This window comes from Zootoca vivipara, chromosome 2 (assembly GCF_963506605.1).
Source record: "Zootoca vivipara chromosome 2, rZooViv1.1, whole genome shotgun sequence".
Lineage (NCBI taxonomy): Eukaryota > Metazoa > Chordata > Lepidosauria > Squamata > Lacertidae > Zootoca > Zootoca vivipara.
The window spans coordinates 41,846,997-41,858,429 of NC_083277.1; the positions used below are offsets into that span (position 1 = coordinate 41,846,997).

General features: G+C 48.4%; 1 protein-coding gene across 5 annotated transcripts in view; it reads right to left on the bottom strand.

The window, feature by feature from the left end:
* The window catches only part of COL7A1 (collagen type VII alpha 1 chain), a 119,854-nt gene extending 109,184 nt beyond the window's left edge, over positions 1-10,670 (bottom strand). For all 5 annotated transcript variants that reach the window (XM_060271416.1, XM_060271414.1, XM_060271413.1 and 2 more), the window contains exons 1-3: positions 10,329-10,670; positions 3,631-3,724; positions 804-984 (exon numbers count right to left, since the gene is read on the bottom strand). In XM_060271416.1, coding sequence (XP_060127399.1) covers positions 804-984; positions 3,631-3,715 — 266 coding nt within the window. In that variant the 5' untranslated portion in view covers positions 3,716-3,724; positions 10,329-10,670. The remainder of the gene's footprint in view (positions 1-803; positions 985-3,630; positions 3,725-10,328) is intronic.
* Between the last annotated feature and the right edge of the window lie 763 nt (positions 10,671-11,433).

Below are 11,433 nucleotides of genomic sequence, written 5' to 3' on the forward strand. Positions count from 1 at the left end.
ACAAGGCAAAACAAACTAATATTCCTCCTCCCACAGACACGTTTAAAAGGCCATATAATGTTAACCAGCCAAATGCCTAATTGAAAAGAAGCTCTCTATGGAAGTTCTATTAAATTAGTCAACTCTGTGAATAAGAAGTGCCCTCTCCTTTGGGCATTGTGAGGATCATACTGCAGGAACGCAGAGAACTTTGAGCAAAAATCTACACGATGACAATGGAAAGCTCTAGAACACTTCCCCCAACATGGTGGACTTGAGATGTTGTTGGTCTGAAACTCCCATCATCCTCAACAATTGGCCATTGGCTGGCTAGGTTTGAGGGGAGTTGGGGTCCAACAACATCCAACAGGTTGGAGGAAGGCTATTCTATAGAAGCCTTTAAGACAGGGGTGCCAGATCCAGATGTTGATGGATTCTAACTTCCATCATCCCAGACTATATATCCCAGAGGGCCATATAGATTAGGGCTGATAGGAGTCCAACTACAAAGACCTGAAGGGTCACAAGTTAGCCACCTGCTCTATGAGAAAGGCCCTGCTGGATCAGGCTGAGGGCTAGTCTGGTCCAGCTCACAAGCTCTTTCTAACAGTCATCCATCAGGCACCTCTGGAAAGCCTATGGGCACGGGACGAAGGCAAGGATCCTCCCTTGTTGTTTTTCCTCCTCAGCACTTGGTATTCAGCAATACACTGCCTCTAATCAGAAAGGTCCGATTTGACAGTCGCAGCCATTGGACAGACCCATCTACCATGAATTTGCAGCTCCTGCAAATACTGCTGGAGGACAGAGAGGCTGGGACTCACCTGGGTTCGTCACTGTACTGCACAGCTCCAAAGCGCACCCCTCTCTCACCCACCACGTTGACAAAAGGGGCAACCAGCCCCTCCATGAAGTTCCGGACCATTTGGAAGTTGGCTCTTCCAATGCTAGAGGATCCGTCCACCAGGAACACTATGTCGGCCGTGTAGACATTGGAGCAGACCACTGTAAAACAACAACCCATGGCTCAAATGGTTCACTGTCACGTGAAATACAGAAGCATGATAGGCATCCCATTTTGGGGTCAGAGGCTGGGTATGGCCAGCCTTGCACCGTGCTTCTATACAGGCCAAAAGCCCGTACCAGAAGCCTTTTGGAGAAAGGGCTGTGTATTCTCAGGTTGGTATTGCATTCACTGCTGCCATTCACAGCCACTCACAAAGCAGACAGAAATGTATCTGCACACCAATCAGGTGTCCTTTACACTGGGAGTTACACACCGCATTCCTTTAGAGTTAAGTCATCAGAAAGAGATAGCTTGGAGCTCCAGCTCCCACCGGGGCAGACAGAACCATTCCTATTCCAAGAGGGTGACGGATTATTTCCCTCTTTGTGCATCAAGTCCACAACTGGCCCTCTAAATTCCCAAGTCTCCATCCTATGGAAGGATTGGAGGAGAAAGAGGAGACAGCAAGTCCTGGCTTAATAACTGGCACAGCTGAAGTGGGGAAAGAAATGCTATCTAGAATCATGATATTTGATTTAGGAGGTGAATAGAGGAGGAGTGTCTTTTTCTGTAACAAAGGGACCATGGTAAATTCCTTTGCTTCATCCCAGACGTGCAGTTGGGGAGTGGAGCCCAACATTTTTGAAGATGGCTTTTTAAATAGTTTTTTTCTCCTGTTGCCAGGTGCTATGGGAAAGTGCAAGCCTATCTGTAAACATTTGCAGAGAAGCCAGTCCTTGACACCTCAGTGGAGCTATAAGATGCTCAGTTTCTACTCAAAGGAGCCACAATATGCTCCTCAAGGGGAAAATCAGTTTTTAAAACTCTTGGATATCAAGAGAAAGTGAGTGTACAGTATTGATACCAATGGGATACTGAATGGAACATGAATGTGAACAGAGAAACTTTAGATAGGTAGCCAAGAACATTTGCATGCTAATCTTTGATCTGGAAGCTCTCAGGCAAGAGAGAAGGATGAGAAAGGGTGGAAGAGGAAAGGTCACTAAGTGCAATGGACTTTTCTCAGCAAAATAAACACTCCAACATGAAACAAAACCTTTGGCAAACTATCTTGAGGCAAAGCCAGAGCAATTATCAGTGTTAAGTTGTGGTTAGATAACTGGAACCATCAAACAGCTTGTCATGCTGTAGTAAGGGTGGGAAACCTCTGGACCAGAGATTTTGATGTTTAAAATGGGAGTGAAGGGAGACTTGCAAACTCACACATTTGACAGGTGGGTAGCTCTAGGTAGTGCAAGCAGTGTGTATGTACCCTGTGTGACAGGTTCATGACATAAACATATATTTCTGTTACACAGGAGCTAGCAACTATGGTTGAATTCTTCTAAAGACGTTGAGGGCCAAAAGCGAGCATTAAACCATGGTTTAAAGTTGCCTAACAAATCCCAGCTTATTTCAAAGCCAGGGTGTTAAATGCCTGGAGACTGTAAGTAGGTCAGGAAGGGGTCAGGAGAGATGGGTGAGAAGGAGCACCTTTGCGCCCACCTTCCTACCAGCGGCCTCACTGCTGCTTACACCAGGTATCCTGGCCCACCCTAGCTAAAGTCCATGAACTCAGGTGCTGATTCTTTCCAAAAGTTTTAATGCTCAAATCAGAATGATACACATGCAAATGATACATAGGCAGAGGCACAGCAGGCAAAACGCAGCTCTCCTCAAGGCATGAATAAATGGAGGCACAGCAGGCAGTAGGGTTACTCATGCAAAAGAGTTGCTTCCACAACACCAAGTCCCTTGCATTCCCATGATAAAGGAATGGGGAAGGCACAACTTAGAATGGCAAGCAGTTCTATTCTGTTCACAGCTTCCCTGGTGTCTAAAGGACCTAGTGCATTGCAAGTAGTCATCTTTGTCATCTTCCAAAGGTTGCAATGCAGAGATAATGCTTCACCAGGAAAAAGAAATCAGAAAACAGGGACTGTCTCTGGTAAACAGGGAGAGTCAGACCTATGTATACACCACCTCCATCTTCATTCCGGAAGGGCAATGCAGCCAAACCAACTTCACCCTTAGCATGAACCTCCGAGTGGTGCTGGAAGCATCACCTCTCCTCCTATTCCATTCCTTCACCCTTCCCTCCCTTTTTTTGCTACCCTCTCCTCTCCCTTCACTCTCTCTTGTTGGAATGCAGACTAAGATCCTTGGGCAAGACTTTGGCAGGTGTTGTATTCAAAGTAGCGCTAAGGACAACGTTCCATCAGAACAAAGATTTCTCTTTGCACCACAGAACATTCTCCTACTTTTCTCTCTCCCAAATATAGTCTGAGGGTTCCTCCAACCTTCTGCAGTAGATTTGGGTATGGGGCAGGGTGCGCAGGGTTGGAGGAGAGGTGGGGGAACCATTGTGCTACTGCTAATCCTTGTGCTTGTGCAACCATTTAGTTGCAAAGGACCCGTGTGGGGGTTGTTGTTGTTTTAGCACGCTGTTGTTGTTTTAGCACGCACAGAGGAAGACACAAAGCTGCCTTACATTGAAGCAGACCAGCCCTGGTCTTCTGACTGATAGCGGCCCTAAAGGTCTCCAGCGGAGGATTCTCCCCCCCCCCAAACTCTTTCAGGTGCTGAGCATGTGCTCTGAGCTATGGAACCATTCCGTAGTGTTACACATGTTACAATCCACCTACCTCTCTCCCTTTTCTGAGCCATAACTTGCGCTGAAGCAAAGAGCGTGGCATGGAGCGCCGTGAGGAACAGCATCTCCCCTCTCATTGTGGGAGTCTGTAAAAGAGAACAAGAGAAAAGACGATGGCTCAGGAGGCAAGAACGTAACAAGAGCAGTTGCAAGTTGCTTCAAAATCAGTGCTGTCCTACAAGACCTTGCTCGACAGCCCTAGTTCTAGTCATAAACACTGGTAAGTTCTAGTCATCCACACTGGTATTGCCGACTGCAAGCATGATAAAGGCATGACCAATGCTCAGGGATGATGGGAGCTATAGTACAGCAACATCCTAGAGGAAGTACCGGTATGTAGTACCTTAACAAGAGATGACCAAAGAACAGAATGAAAATCCTGGTATGACATATAAATAGGAAAGGGCTAGCACTCTGGAGATGTCAGTTGCACAGAGAATTATCATAGCGCTGCATTCAGCTCCTGCAGTACAATTACAGCTTGGAAATCCCTACCTCCTGGAAGCCTGTCTCAATTCCAAGACCACCAACTTCCTAGCCAGCTATGTGCTACTTTGCAGCAATCAAGCGCTCCTGGAAGAGTCAGACAAGAGGCCTCCTTGCACTTTGTTTTTGCTTAGTTTACTATTATTAATTGTAAGTGGGATGCCTATGGCAACCCAAGATCTGCAGCTGTGCTATAACAGGAATAAGACTGACAAACTAAAATGCCTATTGACATTCTTCAGTGTTGTGGATTATGCCCCACAAACTCTGTCTGCACTACACATTTGAAGTACCATCCTACCTTTCAACAGTCATGGCTTCCCCCAAAGAATCCTGGGAAGTGTAGTTCATTAAGGGTGCTGAGAGTTGTTAGGAGACTCCCCATTCCTGTCGCAGAGTTACAATTCCCAGGGGTTCCATGGGGAAAGGGACTAACTGCAAAACCACTCCGGCAATTGTAGTTCTATGAGGGGATCAGGGGATCTCCTAAGAACTCTCAGCACTGTTAATGAACCACTCTTCCCAGTGTTCTTGGGCGGGGGGGCTGTTTAAAGTGGCATAATGCTGCTTTAACTGTACTGTGCAGATGAGGCCACAGTCATCAGCAGGGGTCAGCAAACTTTTTCAGCAGGGGGCCGATTCACTGTCCCTCAGAACTTGTGGGGGGCCAGACTATATTTTTTTGGGGGGGGGGGGTGAATGAATTTCTATGCCCCACAAATAACCCAGAGATGGATTTTAAATAAAAGGACACATTTACTCATGTAAAAACGCGCTGATTCCCAGACTGTCCGCAGGCCGGATTTAGAAGGTGATTGGGCTAGATCCTGCCCCTGGGCCTTAGTTTGCCTACCCATGGTCATCAGCCTTCAAGCCCAAGATCTGCAAACACACATCTGCTATACTGGATTGGATCATTTAAAGAATGTTGCATAAAAGATATCAATCTTCTCCTTTTTTTTGCAACAGGGTCAATGCATAGCTGTTCAGCTGGTTTGGAGCGCACTTTGATAGAGTTTCCCTGTCAAAATAGAAAGGTAAGCAGCAGAATTGAATACTTTCCCCCCTTTGAACTACCCTAAGTCTCCTATGTGCCAAGGCAGAACCACGCTTGCCGCTGAGAGCTTTACTCAGTGCTGTGCCTACTCTGCGGTTTTGCAAGAGTGCAAGAAAATGTAACTTTGGCTGAATGTGCTGACAAACTTAGCTTTCCTTTTAAAAACTGCAAGTTCCCAGCCCTTTTGACTGTAAAGATGCTCAAGGGAATGTGGGAAACGCTTACTGAAGTATCAGAAGGTGACTGGCCAAAAGTTGCAGTGCTCAGAGGTAAGGGCTTCCATCAAAACCATTTTTTTTTTCACGCAAGAGGGGAAAAACAACAGAACAAATTAAGGAGAATAGGATAAATTATGAAAATGTTCATAATTCATACTAGTCACAGAATTCAGCTTTTCTTAACACAGAATTTAGTTGCTCAGAATTTAGATGGTCTGAAATTTTTTCAAGCACTGGCTTTACTGCTCTCGTCCTACAGAAGCACCAGAAGGCTAAACTGGGAGATTCAGGCTGCAATCCTGTACACATATTCCTGAAAGTAAATCTCCCTGAACTCAATAGAATTTATAGGATTACACTGTCAGTCACAGAAGTCCCAATGCGGTTTTCCTCTTCTAAAAAACAGCCATGCCCAAATTTGGATTGGAGCTGTGGGAGGAGGAGGAGGAGAGAAGAGTTTGGATTTGATATCCCGCTTTATCACTACCTGAAGGAGTCTCAAAGCGGCTAACATTCTCCTTTCCCTTCCTTCCCCACAACAGACACCCTGTGAGGTGGGTGCGGCTGAGAGACTTCAGAGAAGTGTGACTACCCCAAGTCACCCAGCAGCTGTATGTGGAGGAGCGGAGACGTGAACCCGGTTCCCCAGATTAGGAGTCTACTACTCTTAACCACTACACCACACTGAGGCAGAGGGAAAGAGATACAGGTACAATTTGTGTGTCTGTATGTTTTCCCCCTCTGATGCTAACAGCAGTTTTAGGAAGGCGATACATTTGCATTGCATGGTTGGTGCAGGGCCAAAGAGTTAAAACTCCCTCTGCCCCATAGTCCTACTCCAAACTAAATGCATCCCAAGCCACTTTTTGGGAAAAAAGGAAAGGAAATAAAGCTGGGTGATCCATTCATGGAACTGCTCTCTCTCATGCCAAGGGATTACCGGTAAGCTCCCAAGTATCACACATTTACACATTTCGGGATTCTTTCCATTTTAATACCAGGCATACTCATCAAAGAGGAAGCACCATTATACACAATGACATATGCATGACTCAAGTAGAGTGCCAGGACTATGTTGTTCTCCTGAGTAATTTTTGGGCCAGCCTCACAGCAAGTTGCACACACATCACTGTCCACATGCAATTCTAACTGTGCCGGAGATCACAGTGCCTGCAGTGTCAGGAGATTCACTGCGTGCAAATGGTGTGCATTACTATCTAAGATGCTTTGTGCACACACAAAACAGACTGAGCACATGCATCTGTGTAGGTGTGACAGAACAGACTCAGGCATAAGTGTAAAAACTGTGCTTTTCTATGTCTCCCACCCCTTTCATGTCCTGCTCATCCAGAGGAGTCCATGTTCACCACACAGCTTCAGATTAATCCCCTGCAGCCCTTGTGAAAGACAAACAAAGCTCACAAATGAGTGTCTTTGAAAAGCTTTGCAGGAGCTGAGAAAAGATCTCAGCCTCGGGGCAAAAGGTGTGTACAGTACAGAGTTCAGACAGCAAAACCTGCCACCCTAGGCACTGCTGCCCAGCCCTTCACAGCCCCTCTCTCCTCCAGCTGCTTTTTGCTCCCTGTTTTGCTCTTCTACTCCTAAGTTCCCAGGTTTTCTAGTTCCTTGGATTTCCTTTCCTTTCCTTTCGCCTCCAAGCTTCCCCTGGGCACATATTTCATCTGACACTTTACTGTTAAAACAGGTGCCAAGGCATACTTCACGGGAGCAGCTCTGGGTTTTGTGCGAGTCTTTCTGCACCTTGAAAGATGCAAGATCAGTAACCAAAGTGAGCAGGGACTCAGGAATGGGACCCACCCTCTAGATGGAATATGGGGATTCCCCTTTCCACATCGAGCAAAACCATGCCAGAAAGTTATTTCAAATAATCAGAGCATCACTCTGGAGTCCTTCCACTTTCTTTGCCTAACTAACTGCTAGTTACTCCAGTCTTCCCCTAGAATCCTGGAAGCAATATGCATGAACAGGTGGGTCACCTTGGTCTAATATTCATAGCCTCAGGAAACTGCTTTTGACTTGGCAAGATCAAGTGCATTCAGTGGACAGCATATGATCTCGGATTGAAATTCCAGCTCTGCCACAAACCACAAGATAAGTCTTGGAAAGTCGCTAACTTTCAGGGTCCTTTCCACAGTAAATGCATTATTGTTTCTGCATTATTGTTCCTTATGTGTTGCAGAGTTATTGCATCTCTGCAGCTTGGATTCTAATTCTTTTTTGGTCACATCACAGGAAAAAATGTAATTTTCACACCACCACCTAAAAAGGTTATTGCATTCATTCTAATTATAGTGAACAAAGCTTCCCTCTACCCTGCAGCATTGGTATATGGCAGGGGTCTCCAAACTAAGGCCCGGGGGCCGGATGTGGCCCAATCGCCTTCTAAATCCGGCCCGCTGATGGTCCAGGAATCAGCATGCTTTTACATGAGTAGAATGTGTCCTTTTATTTAAAATGCATCTCTGGGTTATTTGTGGGGCATAGGAATTCGTTCATATTTATTTTTTAAATATAGTCTGGCCCCCCACAAGGTCTGAGGGACAGTGGACCGGCTACCTGCTGAAAAAGTTTGCTGACCCCTGGTATATGGGATGGAGGGTGGAGCCATAGCTCAGTAGTGGAGCACGTGGTTTGCATGCAGAAGGTCCCAGGCTCAACCCCTGGCATCTCCAGCTAGTATTACATGATGGGGAAAGACCTCTGCATGCAGAGGCGAAGCAACCTGCTCCAGTACCCAGAGCGGCACTCGTCCCAGGGGGTGCCGCCAATTGGGGGGTCGGCATTTTGTCACACACACCCCTTTGGAATGGTACCCGGGACAGACCGCCCCCTGCCCCCCCGGAACACCCCTGTCTGCAGGAGACCCTGTGCCAGTAGACAGTAAGGTAAAGGTAAAGGGACCCCTGACCATTAGGTCCAGTCGTGACCGACTCTGGGGTTGTGGCGCTCATCTCGCATTATTGGCCGAAGGAGCCGGCGTACAGCTTCCAGGTCATGTGGCCAGCATGACAAAGCCGCTTCTGGCGAACCAGAGCAGCGCACGGAAACGCCGTTTACCTTCCTGCTTGGAGCAGTACCTATTTATCTACTTGCACTTGGACGTGCTTTCGAACTACAGTACTAGGTTGGCAGGAACTGGGACCGAGCAACGTACCGGACTACAAATAATCAGGCCTAGCAGAAGTCAACCTCCTGTGTTCCTCTTTTATTTCATGTACTTTTTGCTTTAAAAATGAGGATTTCCTTAGTTCTTTGAAGGCTGTTCCCTCTGTTTCCATAGCCAAATGGTACATCTGCACAGATGTTAAAATATGGCTCCCACACCTCTACATTTTATTCATGGATTGGCTATCACTTCATTGCCTTTAATGTGAGGCTTGTAGCAGGAGAATCCCACAAAGGCTGAAATATGGGTAGCATGTGTTTTGATTGGCCATCTGGGTAAGGCCTCAGCCTCAGTTTCCAATCTGTAAAAGGAGAATAAATGGTGACAGTGTGCCTCAAGCCTTAAAAAATGTTATATAAATTATGGGCCACCGGGGGGGGGGGGAGAGAGAGAGCTTACCATCGTAGAATTATAGAATTGGAAGGGACCCCAAGGGTCATCTAGGACAACCCCTGCAATCATCACACAAAGTACAGCGGCTAGAATGTTGGATCAGGAGGACCTGGTGCGAATCCCTGTTCAGCTCAGTAAATCTCCCTAGATTACCAATCTAATCTACTTTGTAGGGTTGCTGTGATGATATCCCCAATCCGAAGGTGCCACCCTGATGCAAAATTATTTGTGATTCCAGTGCAAAGATATTCCATCCTTTTCCATTTACTCTGCCCTCCCTGCTCCATGGGGGCGAGCTGTCAAAAGGACAGGCCCAGGGGGCTTAACAGCTGGTTGACAATGCAACATATTATAGAATTCAGAAGGGACTCCCTGCCTAGAGTGGCCTGAGGGCTGACATTCCTTTGGCTGCATGAGAACATGCACGAGGAGAAGAATAATTATTATTTTTAAAAAATTACACTATTAACAGCTGGTGTACAGGTGAGGACAAAACCAGACAAGAACTAGAAGCAGACTGTGAAAGAAAATGGATGAAGAGAGGGCTTCTTCTGAGCTGCCACCACTTATCCTGGGAAGCATTTCAGCAAGAATGCAAAGGGTGAAGTGCCTCTGAACACATGCAGAGTGCCTTTTCCTTCCTACTAAGTAACTACCATCAAACCAGCTCCACACATGTAGGATTTCAGAGAAGTTGCAAATATCCCAGTCTCTTCAGACCCAGCACCTCCCATTACAGACACTGGACGTCACTCACTAGCAAAACTGAACCTTTCAGTTCAGGAGGGGGACGCACTTTCCAGTAGGTGTAATTAGGCTGCAATTGTAGACACTCTTACCGAACTCCGCGGGATTTACTGCCGAGTAAACGTGCCTAGGACTGAGCTAGGGAACCTGCGGCCCTCCAGATGTTGATAGACGTCACCTCAGCTCCCATCGGCACCGCCAATGGTCAGGAAAGCGATAGGAGTTTGCAGCAGTCCAGCGACCATCTGGAGGGCCGCGGGATCCCCAGCGCGGGAAGACGGAGGAGGCCCGGCTGGCGCAACACGTGGGAGGAGGAGAGCGCGGACGAAGCCCGGGCAACGCGCGCGCGCACCCCCTAACTAAACCCCGGCGGAGAGGGGCAGCAGGACACCCCGCTGGCACGAGGCAGGGAGAGCGGCATCACTTCGCTCCGAGCCAAAGCTGCAGCGAGGCCAGCGACCTCCCCGAGAGGGATTCCGCCCGCCGGCCGGCCACCACCTGGCTTGCAGAGCCACAGAAAAGAAGGAAGAAAAAGCAGCATCGGGTGCTCTTCCTGCACCGCTTGCTGGGGAATCCGCTCCCCCTCGAAAGGCGGGAGTTACCTGCTGCTGCTGGTGGTGGTGCTGCCGCCGCCGCTTGTGAGCATAATCTGCAAACTCCCGTTGCAACGCTGCAGTTCCTCCTTCTCCTCAGCGGGAGCCCGCCTGAGTGCTTTCCGCGATGCACATCGGAGAGACAAGGAAACCAAGCGGCTCTCCACAGGCAGCCGAAAGGAAATCTGGACGGAGTCCCAGCGGCGCTGTTGCCAAGGGGGGCGGGGGGCGCGAAGGGGCTGTATGTGCGGAGGGTCCGCCCCTCCTTCTGGCTGCTGCCGCCGCCGCCGCTCCGGCCTTTTTGCTTCCCCGGAGTCCCTTAAGTTCAAGCACTGGCTGGCTGTCGGAAAATGGGGAGCGGGCGAAGAGCCGGCGGGCCGCACCTCCAGTCAGCCCCTCCTCCGACCCTCTCAGGTGGAAGAGGCGGCTTCTCTTCTCGCGTGTCAGGCGGCTGGGAGTGGAGCTGACGAGGCCACACCCAAGAGCTTCCCCCTAGATGTGGGGCTTCCTTCTCTTCTTTGGTAAGGATCTGATTCAATGATTTATTTTAATCGCCTCTTAGTTTTTTCTCTTGCTCCAAGAGCAAATCCAATCGGGGAGGGACAGCAACTTGTTCTGCTACACACACACACACACACACACACCTTCCCAAAGTGCTATTAGTGGTAAAGGTAAAGGGACCCCTGACCATTAGGTCCAGTCGTGACCGACTCTGGGGTTGCGGCGCTCATCTCACATTATTGGCCGAGGGAGCCGGCGTACAGCTTCCAGGTCATGTGGCCAGCATGACAAAGCCACTTCTGGCGAACCAGAGCAGCGCACGGAAAAGCCGTTTACCTTCCTGCCGGAGCGGTACCTATTTATCTACTTGCACTTTGACATGCTTTCGAGCTGCTAGGTTGGCAGGAGCTGGGACCGAGCAACAGGAGCTCATTCCGTGAACTGCCGACCTTCTGATCAGCAAGCCCTAGACCCACATGCAAATCAAATTGGATGACTTGCAACAAGGGGATTTCCTTTTGGCTTTGACCCCTGAACCTTTGACATGGGATGGAGATCAATGAATGGGTTCTGATGCAGATAGTGGCTTCTGCATCCAACCTAGTTTTTCTCC